This window comes from Camellia sinensis, chromosome 1 (assembly GCF_055761805.1).
Source record: "Camellia sinensis isolate YWXY chromosome 1, ASM5576180v1, whole genome shotgun sequence".
Classification (NCBI taxonomy): domain Eukaryota; kingdom Viridiplantae; phylum Streptophyta; class Magnoliopsida; order Ericales; family Theaceae; genus Camellia; species Camellia sinensis.
This window is the reverse complement of record NC_138961.1, coordinates 204,811,774-204,824,832: the sequence shown is the minus strand read 5'-3', so window position 1 is coordinate 204,824,832 and position 13,059 is coordinate 204,811,774. Positions and strand designations below refer to the sequence as shown.

Genomic DNA, 13,059 nt, shown 5'->3' with positions numbered 1-13,059 from the left:
GATAATAATAAATTTTACTCAGTATAATGTGATATTTTAGTTTCATTTATTTAGTTTTCTCATCATATTAGTACAATATTAACCCTCTAAAGAACTATTTTGAAAAGATTATTATAATTAATATTTTGTAAAAAAATAAATAAATTATAATATGAGGAGTGAAGTATAACATACCTCCTCAAAAGGCCTAAATCATTGCTGATTTTTTTTTCAATGATTCATACGAGAGTCACATTTAAATATGAAAAATGCTTGCTCCCACTAATTAGGTGGCAGTGGGTTCCGTCATTAATAATGTGATGTTTTGATCTTGGAGTTGTGTTTTTTTTTTTTTTTTTTAATGCATTAATACTATTAGTGATGATGTTTTTAGTGGGATGAATAGTTGTTGTTTAAATATTTGTCTATCTACTCCCAACTCTCTTTCCCATCCTACTATTCCGTCACCTCCTCACTCCGATATTCCAGAGAACAAGTACTCACTGTCACATACACAGAGAACTATAGTTATACATATACGTATAGATATATATATATATATATATAGAGAGAGAGAGAGAGAGAGGCAGAGATGTGGAGGTGCGTCTACCGTGGCCTTCGTCTTCCTTCGAATCGATCGATCTCCCTCAAACCCCACATTCGAAGACCCTTCTCCACTGAATCAGTACGTATTCTCTCAATCCTCTGAATCTTAGGGTTGTTGAATCTCCTTGTACTCCTCACTCCTGCAATTTCGTCTATTAATTGATTGTCTTAGTTCAATCTAATTGATGGTTCATGTTTTGGATTCTGATTTCTCAGTACAATGTTTGATTGATTGTATTTGGTTTTAATTTTTCGCAAAAATTATTTCGAAGCAGACTGGGGGACGATCGTCGTATACTGTAGTTGATCATACGTACGATGCGGTTGTCGTAGGTGCTGGTGGTGCCGGGCTCAGAGCAGCCATAGGGCTTTCTGAGCATGGATTCAATACCGCTTGCATTACCAAGCTATTCCCTACTCGTTCACATACTGTTGCAGCTCAGGTATCGATCATGCTATCTGCTTTCTTTAGGTATATTTCAGCTGTGTTTTGGTGTATTTATGTGTTTGTGGCCTTGTCTTTCATTTGAAAATTTATTCATGTGATTTGTTGATATGGAGAGTTATAGATTTCATTTTTAAAAAGATGAAAAAAAAAGTGACTTGAAGAAGAACTGAGTACCAAACAAAAGTCTTAAATCCCCTATTAGGGAAAAGTAATTTTTTACGCAGAGTGTTTTTAAGATAAATTTTAATGAATTTGTTCACACACTTTTGGAGAGTGTGAACAACACATTGATTCTGATTGGTGCAAGATATCAAATTCTGTTGTAACGACCCCACCTAAATGTGTGGACCCAACTATTTTTTACCAATCACAAAGTGTGGCACACTGGTTTGAGTGTGTGAACAAAATCGGACTCCCAAAAGAAATTCTGAAAAATACAATTTCAATAATAGTTTTTGCACAATGACTGGTTATATACATGATTAGGAATTTTTTCCAAATTGGAAAAATTTCATATATGGTTTTTTCCAAATTGGAATTTTTCGAAAATGGAAAAATTTTATATATATAATCAGGCTTATTCCTCTCACTCTTTAGTGAAAGAGATTGTTAGCTGTCCTCCTTTGGCTGCGTTACCCCAAGCGAAGCAGAGAACTCAAAATGTTTCATTCTTCCTTCATTACAATTTTCAGAGTGAAAGTGGAGATTTAGCTATCGTTAGCTGCTGAGTTTTTTTATTTTTTTATGTACTTGGGTGGTGTCCCATTGCTAGGATTTCATTACCAAAGGGGCCAAAAGAAAAATAATTTTTTTCACCATATAACAAAACACACATGTATGTATATATGATATATAAATTATATATATATAAATAAATAAAAAAAAAATTAAATACCATAGAAGCAATTTCTAATAGGATGAATAACTTTTTTTTTGATGTAAAATAGAAAGAGAATTCAAGATGGAAGAAGAATAACATATATATTTTTTATATTGGGGGGCCATTTTATATATAAAATGATATATATATATATATATATATTTAAAATTCTATGGCAAACAATAATGTTCACAGAAGCTGGGGAGTCATGGCCCACTTGTAGTCTTCTCCTAGTTCCGTCCCTACACAAGTGTCACCATGTAAATTCTGTTTATGATGAGATGGATATATTTGTAATTACTGACAGGAAAAACTCTGTACAGGGTGGTATAAATGCTGCATTAGGGAATATGACCGAAGATGATTGGAGGTGGCACATGTATGACACAGTAAAGGGCAGTGATTGGCTAGGTAAAAATGATTGTCAAGTTGGACACGCTTTTGCTTTCTATTGTGTGTATATGGACAAATTGTTTTACATGCATGAAATATCGTCACAATCATAAACACCAATTCCTTTGTATCAGAATTAAAATTTGTTGGATATTTTTGTTTTGCTTTCCTCTAAAGGAAAAAAGCTTACTTTCTTACTTGTCATGACATGAGTATTACTACCTTTTTGTAAGTTTGTTCTCTCTCTCTCTCTCTCTCTCTCTCTCTCTTTCTATTTCCATGTATCTTCATGCAAGTTCTATGATGATTCTATAGGTGACCAAGATGCTATTCAATATATGTGTAGAGAGGCTCCGAAAGCAGTCATAGAGCTTGAGAACTATGGGTTACCATTTTCCCGGACTGAAGACGGTAAAATTTATCAAAGGGCATTTGGTGGTCAAAGTTTAAACTTTGGGAAAGGTGTGAAGATGCGAGTTTATAATTGCAATGTCATTACATGATTTCCATGAAGTGTTGTCTGATCTTGGCTTTCTCTTGGTATTCTATAGGTGGACAAGCATATCGTTGTGCCTGTGCTGCTGATCGAACTGGCCATGCTTTGTTGCATACTCTTTATGGCCAAGCTATGAAACACAATACCCAATTTTTTGTCGAATATTTTGCTCTGGATCTGTTAATGGGTAGTGATGGTATGTTAATGTCTAGGCACTTACCATGTCAAGATTCTCTACAAAATTTCATTTTTTATTTTATTATTGTTATTATATTTGCACTTGAAGAAAAATATCTGTGGGGGATTTGTTGCAATTTTGTGTTTAGCTAAGTTCATAGGAGAGTATACCACTGAAACCTTACTCTTCTCAAGCTGGAAATTAAAATTGTAGGACCCATTGAAGTTATGCTCGACACTGAAGCTAAGAGTGTTGATACCCAACTGTATTTACTGGAACTTCATTTATAATTTTTCTTCTTACTAAGCCTAAGTATCTGAATTATGAATTGTGTTCTTATAACCTATTAATCAGATAGATAAATTTTTTGAAAGAACTGTTCAAGGAAGATTAGTTAGTCCACAAACTTAGAATTGATTATTTTATAATATATACTACAAGCTTTTTTTGTGTCTAATATATTCCCTGGTTTATCATATTGTGTTACAAGTCCATTCTATGTCTGTTTGAGACTCATTATATGATTGGAGTACATCTGAAAACAGGCATACATATAAATACATAAATATATATATACCAACATATCCTTGATCAACTTAACCTGGTTTAGTAATTGCAATTCTCACATCTTCCAGTAATTTTTTTATTTGTTAAAGATAGTTTGTTATTGATTTACGTATCAGGTAGCTGCCAAGGAGTAATTGCATTAAATATGGAGGATGGGACATTGCATCGGTTCCGTGCTGCATCGACAATTCTGGCCACTGGGGTATTCATCTATGCCATTGATGAGTATTAATTTCAAATCAGCAATATCTGAATCTAATATATATTATTTTTTTTATGTTTCTCTCAGGGCTATGGTAGGGCATACTTCTCTGCAACCTCAGCTCATACGTGCACTGGTGATGGCAATGCCATGGTTGCTCGTGCTGGGCTACCTCTCGAGGTCTGTTTTCTTGCTTTTATTTTAAATGCTTTTTATTTATTTATTAGTATCAACTAATGTTTATATTTTATTCTTGTAGGATCTTGAGTTTGTGCAGTTCCACCCAACAGGCATATATGGTGCTGGGTGCCTCATCACGGAAGGTTGGTGCTTTTTATATTATAGATGGGACTTGCGACGTACTATATGATTGTTAAAACCTATCACCTACTTCACCCACTTAAACCTACTCCACTAAACCAAACCCACTACACCACTACCACCTCACCTACTCCACTAAACCTAACCCACTACACCACTACCACCTCCACTTCACCTACTCCTTACCTACTACACACTCACCCTCTTCTATATATAGGAATCATGAATCATTGTAATAAATATAATATTAAATCAATACACATCAATCATAATACATACAATTTATTCTCTTTCTATCAAAGTATCTTACATGGTATCAGAGCGAGGTTAACAACCTAATCATTCTGCTTCACTGGCGGGCGGCAGTCTCGCCTTGGCCGCCCGCCGGACCCCTACACACCGTCACGTCCGCACCGTCACGTCCGCCGTTAGACCGGAAGGAAACCCCAACCCGGACAATTGACCCGACCCGACAGGAGACGGGTCAGCCTGCTCCCCGAACCCATCCCTCTCAGTCACGGGCGGTTTCCAGGACCCGGTTTCATTTCCAAACAAATCATAGGACACAATCATGCTTACGGCATTGCTAGTCAACCCAATCAACGAATCTAGAAACGCCATCGTCTTGTTGATCTGTTGAGTATCATTCCCGTACTTCAACGCAGACCAGCAATCGTACTGGTACAGAAGAGCGGCAGCAACGATTTGTATCAAAGGACGATATTCCCACCTCCTGGACTCGTCCTCCGCCCACCGACGCCGCCGTGGTGGAAGACTTGAGGCTCCGCTTGGCCGACACGGAGGCGCGTCTGGAGCGAGCCAGGGCCCGAGAGGCCGATCTCAGCCGCCGTCTCGCCAAGATGAAGCGCTTCGTCTCTGTCATGGAGATCCTCGAGACCTACCTCAAGCGACGCTTTCTCCGCCAACAACACGACGTCGCTCGTCTCTTTTCTCCGTTGAAGATGACCGACGAGTATGAGTTGAATTCAGATTACTCTTGTTATCCTCCGACCCCAACCCAAATCAGCGAATCAGCCATGTGGGTTTCTTCCCAGAACCTCGAAGGCTACTGAGTTAAGACTTGGTCTACCAGGATCCCAATCCCCCGAATGAGATTCAGATCTTAGCCAGCTGAGCTCGGGAAATTTGAGGAGAAGCCATTGTTTCCTTTGGTCCCTTCAAAAGATGGAATCTATTCATCATCACAAAAGACTGTTGTTTCAGGCAGTCTCTCTCCATGGACCCAACTTCTTAATATAATATCACCCCACTCAACTTTCTTTTTCTTTTTTATTCCATCTTTTGAACAGCACCCGAAACACAAATTGATTTGGCCATGTCTCTCTTTTCTCTCTCTCTCCCTTTACACCCTCTCTTTCCTTTCTTTTTCTTTTACTATTTACCTCCACTACCTTTTGTCTTTCCAATACAGCCACCACCTTAATCTATTCTTATTAAAAAAAAAAAAAAAAAATATATATATATATATATATATATATATATACAAAACCAAATACCAAACCCATTGCAGGTTTTCACAAAACCGTGGGCCACGAAACTTTTTATTATTATTATTATTTCTTTGCAAAAAAAAAAAAAAAAAAAAAAAAACAGAACTGCACACCAAATTCATTTTATTCATGTCAGGGATCAACCCCGATCACAATTTTACACAAAAAAAAAAAAAAAAAAAAAAAAACAAACAAACAAACCACCACAACCCACAGGCGGGACTTTTTTTCTTATCCCTTCTTTACTCTGCCGCCGGTCTCTTCTTCTTGCCTCCGTCCTGGACGGCCCTTGACGGTATTGCCTCCGTGCTTCCTAGACCACCAAGCAAGTTGCCTCCTCCCTGCTCCTCCACTACAGCATATGGTGGACCTCCAAATCGGAACATCACGGTGGCCTTCCGCTTCAGCTCCTTGTTTTCTGTCTTTAGCATACTTATCTCTGCTTGCGCATCCTTATACATGCGTTGGAGCAGAGCCAGCTGGGAGTTTAACTGTTGCACCTCATTTGTCCTGCTCTGCAGCCGGTGCGACAAGTTTGTGACCGCAGTCATGGTTTCCACACATGACTTCAGAGTATACTGATTGACCTCAATATCAGTTTGCACCGCCATTTTTTGCTCCACCGACCGCATCGGAAAGTTCAACGGAGCAAAACCAGAGGTGTTTGGTTGAGGTTCACTGGCCACCGCACCAGTTATTTCTCTTGTGGACTCGTTCAGTTCTGGAAAGAGCGTGAGCAGACCACGGGACGAGGAGGCCATGTTCTGGGTAGCTGGATGGGAAGAAGAGGCCATGTTATGGTTGCTGAGTGTTTCAGAGATGGGTTGGTTACAGAGTGTTTACAGAGTGTTACCAGTGTATCTCTCTCAGCCCACGAAGAGTTTTTTCAGAGGTTTCAGACTGGTTTGATTTCACATGTTCTCTCAGCCTCCGCCTTCATTTATATAGCACATGACGAAGAGGCCGACACGCGCACTGTCGATCACGTGCATCGCCGCGTGTCTGGCGCGCCTTTTGATGGCACGTCTTTTTATGGATTGGGCACGCCTTTTGATGGCACGCCTTTTGAGGGTGCGGGTACACTTTTTGAGGGCACGACTTTTGAGGACTCACTATATATATCCATATATATATATTTGGGCAGCCTATATACACCATCATACAGTGTATTTTTTAAGGGTCCGACAAGACTCTGTAAACTGTCCCGACATTGATTCCGGTTAGCTCCTTTATGGGTCCGACAAGACTCTGTAAACTGTCCCGACATTGATTCCGGTTAGCTCCTTTATGGATCCGACAAGACTCTGTAAACTGTCCCGACATTGATTCCGGTTAGTTTCTACAAGGGTCCAGCAAGACTCCGTACACTGTCACAACAACTGTCACAACATTGTCTGCTACAACGGTCCGACATGACCCCATAAACTGTCTTTTACATCAGTCTGACACCGCCATCCAGTGTCCTCTACACCGTTATGACACCACCATACAGTGTCTTCACCAACGGTCTGACACGACCATACAGTGTCTCCTATCCTATTTTCTTTTTATGTCTTTTTCTTGTTTTGTTACTCTCTCCAAACTCAAGTTGGCTAGTTCCTATCCCCCTTGAGTTTGCGGGGGGGCTGTTAAAACCTATCACCTACTTCACCCACTTAAACCTACTCCACTAAACCAAACCCACTACACCACTACCACCTCACCTACTCCACTAAACCTAACCCACTACACCACTACCACCTCCACTTCACCTACTCCTTACCTACTACACACTCACCCTCTTCTATATATAGGAATCATGAATCATTGTAATAAATATAATATTAAATCAATACACATCAATCATAATACATACAATTTATTCTCTTTCTATCAAAGTATCTTACAGGATTCAATCTATTTGATGATTTATCTCGTATGCTAAATGGATTCGGGTACGGATGTTGGCTGATAGTATGTGTCTAAGTGTTAGATTCATCTAATTCTCTTGCCCAAGGACACTTTGACTTGGCTAAGCCTCATATTTCTTTGATTTATGTACGATAAAATGGTACTTACAAACTAATATGGGAGTTTTTATGAATAGAATGCAAGTCCTGTGCATATAGTAAACTTTACTTAAAACATATTTATTGGTGCATGTCCTACTAGACATATTGGACACATATCTCATACCCTACCCACATTAATTGGGTGTACGACACTAGTACTTGACAATTTAAAATAGTCCATGTATCATGTTGGTCTCCTGGTCTGCCCAGTTTACTATTCTATGGTGTTTGTCTATTTTGAATTGCAATACTTGCGAGAAGAAAAGAAAAAAAAAATCAATACACTTTTTCAGTCTCATACAATGATTTGTTGTCTATAGATGGTTCCTGATTTCTTTCTGCCACTTGTAGGATCTCGTGGTGAAGGTGGTATTCTGAGGAACAGTGAAGGTGAGCGATTTATGGAACGGTATGCCCCTACTGCCAAGGATCTTGCATCAAGAGATGTTGTTTCAAGATCTATGACTATGGAAATCCGAGAAGGACGTGGTGTAGGTATGATCTTATTACTACGGTCAGATTGTACTAGAATTATAGAAATATAGTAAAAGTATTGGCTTGAACGAGGAGCTGATCTATAGGAAATTTGCCTCATTATCTATGTTATGTTAGAAGTGTGCGTAATCTGGTGATGTTAGTTCAATTGCTAACCATTCGTAAGTAATAGAAATATGCTATTTTGTTTCTCCATTATTTATTTCTTTGTGTTTGTAATTTGTATGCAATTTAATGTTTAGTTCAGTGCTGAAACCTCCTTGACTGATTTTGCTTAATCTGATTCTTGTTATATGCTCTAATAAACATATGCTGATTTTGAATAGGAGTACACAAGGACCACATTTATCTTCACTTAAACCACTTGCCCCCGGAAGTTCTCAAGGAGAGACTTCCTGGTATCTCTGAAACTGCTGCCATCTTTGCTGGTGTTGATGTTACAAAAGAGCCGATCCCTGTTTTACCTACTGTTCATTATAATATGGGCGGAATTCCCACAAATTACCATGGAGAGGTAAAAGCTAAGTTTAATGTGTAAAGTTGATAGAGTAGTGCTACGATGACCATCTATTTCTACCATCTTATTTTGCATTCAAAATATTCATGAGTGGTGGGACCCGTTACACTGATATTGTGTTGACAAGTAAGATGGTTAGCATGATATGATATAGAAATGTGGTAAGTGTAGCATTTTTAAAGTTGAAAAATGATAATACATACATAATTTTTATACAAAATTTAAAACAAGAATGATGTGGCAATTGTATTCTTGTAATTAGTAACCAAAGCGATGGGCATTTTGACTTCCAATGAATGGCTATAAATGAGACACAACATTTTGTATGAGTTTTTTGTATACAAATTCTATTTGTATAGCATTACTCATTGAAGTTGATATCATGGTATTCTGCTTCCAAACAAGAATGATGTGGCAATTGTATTCTTGTAATTAGGAACCAAAGCGATGGGCATTTTGACTTCCAATGAATGGCTATAAATGAGACACCTCATTTTGTATGAGTTTTTTGTATACAAATTCTATTTGTATAGCGTTACTCATTGAAGTTGATATCATGGCATTCTGCTTCCAAATAAAAAGTAATTGTGAAGGTATTATCTTTCCAACTAGTGTGATGTTTTTGTCCCCAGGTAGTGACCATTAAAGGTAACGATCCAGATGCAGTGATTCCTGGATTAATGGCTGCTGGGGAGGCAGCCTGTGCATCAGTTCATGGTGCCAATCGGCTTGGTGCAAATTCTCTTCTTGACATTGTTGTTTTTGGTCGAGCTTGTGCAAATAGGGTTGCAGAGATCTATAAACCAGGCAAGTTGTGTCAAGTTTCGATTAATAAATCTTGTTTGAACTATGCTGTAAAAACTTAGATAAATCCACTTGCTTTTGTGCAGGGGAGAAACAAAAACCTTTGGAAAAGGTTGCAGGTGAGAAGACTATTGCATGGTTGGACAAGATAAGGAATTCAAATGGTGCACTTCCAACTTCACAGATTCGGTTGAATATGCAACGGATTATGCAAAATAATGCTGCTGTGTTCAGGACACAAGAAACATTGGAGGAAGGTATGTGATTACAAATCCCACACAAACATTAAACAAAAGAAAGTTGAAAATGGAAAGAAACTGTATTTGTTCCTTAACTTATTCCTATGTTAGAGGACATTTCACTTCATTAATTGAACAGATTGCATATATTGTGGTTATTAGAAATGGAAAACGGCTTGAAACTAATACTGCTATTGTTATGGTTATTGTTATTGTGTCTTCTTCTATTTCAGGTTGTCAGTTAATTGATAAGGCGTGGAAAAGCTTTCACGATGTTAAATTGAAGGATCGAAGTTTGATATGGTAAAATTTGTGTATATTGATTGACACTGCTATCCCACACAATTCTTCATTTTAATAGGCCTAAAATATACATCTTTGGCCAGGAACTCGGATCTGGTTGAGACTATAGAATTAGAAAACCTTTTGATAAATGCATGCATTACCATGCATTCTGCTGAAGCTAGAAAAGAAAGCAGAGGAGCACATGCCCGCGAAGATTTTACGGTTAGTTGAGATTTGTGTTCAGTTAATATTTTCTCTGCTTGGATGCTGATGGAACTAAAATGCTGTGTTGGCAGAAAAGAGATGATGAGAATTGGATGAAACACACAATGGGGTAAGTCTTCTATTCTCCAATCCCTTCCCCCTCCCCCCCAACCCCCCAACCAATTTCTTTATTTATTTTTATTTTATTGATCAGGAACAAAATAATGACATAAATTAAAATTTAAGCAGCAGTATAAGGGTGGGTGAACATGGACTCCTCCAAGGATGAACAAAAAATAAAAAATCTCGCCACAAGTCACACACTGCCCTTCAATCTTCATAAACAAAAACAATGGTATCCCCTTAATAGTAGAAGATACTGAGACCCTGAAAGAGGCCAAATGACAAACTTTATTCCATAATGAATCAGCATCCCTTGAACCAAATAACCCAAAAAATTGCACAAGATAGACAATCCCACAAAATCTTCTTGCTTTTTTGTTGCAACCAAAGCCCCAAAAATCAATCCAAGAGCATTTGACAGCATAGCACGAAGCTGGAACCACCCAACAAGTCTCTATCTGAAGGTTTGTTGTTCTCCCAGTAAGGTTCATGAAACAATTCTAGAGTCTTGGTTTTTGGTCTAAAAACTAGGTTGATTTGCATTCTGTCATGGAGGCCTTGCATATTTGCTTAGGGTACCTATCATGTGTGACTTCAGGGAAAGGTCTCCGTATGGGTTCGATTAATTTGAATCTGTGGCTTGGTGCCCAACTATATATTGAAGGATTGGCATATATCATAGGACAGAGTGGGTATGCTGAGTTGAGGGACGGTCCTATGCAAAAATAAGCATATTTTTGTATCCACGTTGAGTTATAAAAAAATAGCAGCCATGAGTCATGTATTTCTCAATAAATGTGATGAAGTAAATAGCAACTTGAGTCAATTTCATGCAAATGGGCAGTGGCAATCACAAAATGAAAAAAAGAAATTGCCCATAATTGCTGGTGTGAATGTTGTTGATAAAGTAGCTTTATTTACTTTTGTGGTTCAAAATGCGAGTTCACTAACAAAAAGAAATATATAATAATAATAATAATAATGGAATTGCTAGCAGTATTGATTCTGGATCTTGATGTTAATCTTAAAGGCATTCTGCTACTCTTGGTTTCCGTTGTTTGATGGCAGTAGGTAGTTCTTTTATGCAATGATGACAACAAAATGTAGTTAATTATGAGGCATGATTTTGTACTGAATTCAAATTCATGTATTTTATAGCCTTAACAACGGAATATTATTAGTTTCATTGTTTAAAGCCTATGTTCATTATGATCTGCAGATATTGGGAGAATGAGAAGGTTCGGCTAGACTACAGGCCAGTTCACATGAACACGTTGGATGATGAAATTGAGTCATTCCCGCCTAAAGCTCGTGTGTATTGAGACGTTTGCACGTACCAAAATGGTTGGCCAAGTTGCGCAGATGATTTATTTTGAAGTTAAGGTTTGAAATAAATAGTTCAAAACACAGAATTTTGGGAATAATTGATGAATAAAAATGAGGGGCTTTATTAAAATCTTGAATTGGAAACTAGCTTTAGTATCGGCATTAGCGAATAACACCTTCTTTCTACCCTCTATTGATCACCAAAATTTATCATTTTGGATTTATTTTGGAATTTTTTAAATTATTATTTATTTACTTGTATGTTAGGTATCCGCTTTTCTTTTTACTTTTATTTTATGTCATGTACCTTAGGCTATAATTTTATCTTATATATTTACTTTTTGAATACTGTTTGGACAAAAATAAATAAATAAATAAATAAAACAAGATCATCAGGTTGTAATTTGGTCTAGTTGAGACCAATTTTGAGAAATCTGTTTCAATTTTTGCATTGCATTGCATGGCATGGTCTTTGTTTAGAAATAATCAGTTCCAATTCCACATAAATAAGACCCAAAACAAATGTAATCTGTCAGTATTCCTTTAAAACATGTGTTCTTTCTTCTCTCGATCGTATTCATGTATTAGAAAAATAAATAAAGAAATAAATGCAAATTTTGACCCATGGCTGTGCTATTTTCTTACTGTGTATATAACATTGCAAAATAAAAAATCAAAAATAAATAAAAAAAAATCATTGCAAATACACATATATGGTGTACTATTACTAATTTAAGGTCATGTTTGTTTGGGTGGACATGAGCTTGGGATTGGACTAATAGTCCAATAAAATTATTAATCCAATGTTTGGTTAAACAATTGAAGTGCGGATTAATTATTTTAAACTTGACTATTAGTTAAGATAGGATACATAATTCAATGGATTTGTAATCTTAGGACTATTAGTCATGGGAATTCTAATCCAGTCCGTCCAAACAAACATGGCCTAAGGGTATCGCAAATACCTATAATTGAGTGAACATGATCACATTATGCAATAGGAACGTGGCCAAAGCGGTTTTTATTTTTATTTTTTATTTTTATTAAATATAATACTGTGACATTCCGACATGGTAGGATTGAAATAACATGATTTACCATCTTAAATTAAGTTCTCATAATAATGCCATCTGTAAATTTTTGGCAAAGAAAAATAACTTCATTCCATGAGTTGTGTTCTGCAAACACTGCAATAAACAACAGGACAAACGATGATCGATCATACAAGCTAGTTGGTGTTGTCTATATATATATATATATATATATATATATATTTATAACCCATGATTCAATAATTAAAATTTGGATTGCTGTGGCAATGTCTTGTGAGTAATGAGTAGTTTTCTCAATTATTTGTAAATGAAAAAGAAAAAGTGAAGAAGAAAACTAAAAAGTAATTGTGTATCCCACCAACAAGGTCTTTCTGTGGGCAAA

The 13,059-nt window shown here is 37.0% G+C and overlaps 1 protein-coding gene across 1 annotated transcript; it reads left to right on the top strand.

The window, feature by feature from the left end:
* The first annotated feature begins 385 nt into the window (after positions 1-385).
* Positions 386-12,058, top strand: LOC114315156 (succinate dehydrogenase [ubiquinone] flavoprotein subunit 1, mitochondrial). The gene is made up of 16 exons (XM_028261726.2): positions 386-664; positions 861-1,028; positions 2,237-2,324; positions 2,622-2,768; positions 2,858-2,998; positions 3,664-3,749; positions 3,837-3,929; positions 4,009-4,072; positions 7,984-8,127; positions 8,454-8,641; positions 9,277-9,451; positions 9,535-9,705; positions 9,921-9,990; positions 10,074-10,194; positions 10,269-10,306; positions 11,519-12,058. Exons 1-16 carry the CDS (start codon positions 572-574, stop codon positions 11,619-11,621), a joined length of 1,890 nt encoding a protein of 629 aa, XP_028117527.1. The 5' UTR covers positions 386-571; the 3' UTR covers positions 11,622-12,058.
* The last annotated feature ends 1,001 nt before the right edge of the window (positions 12,059-13,059 follow it).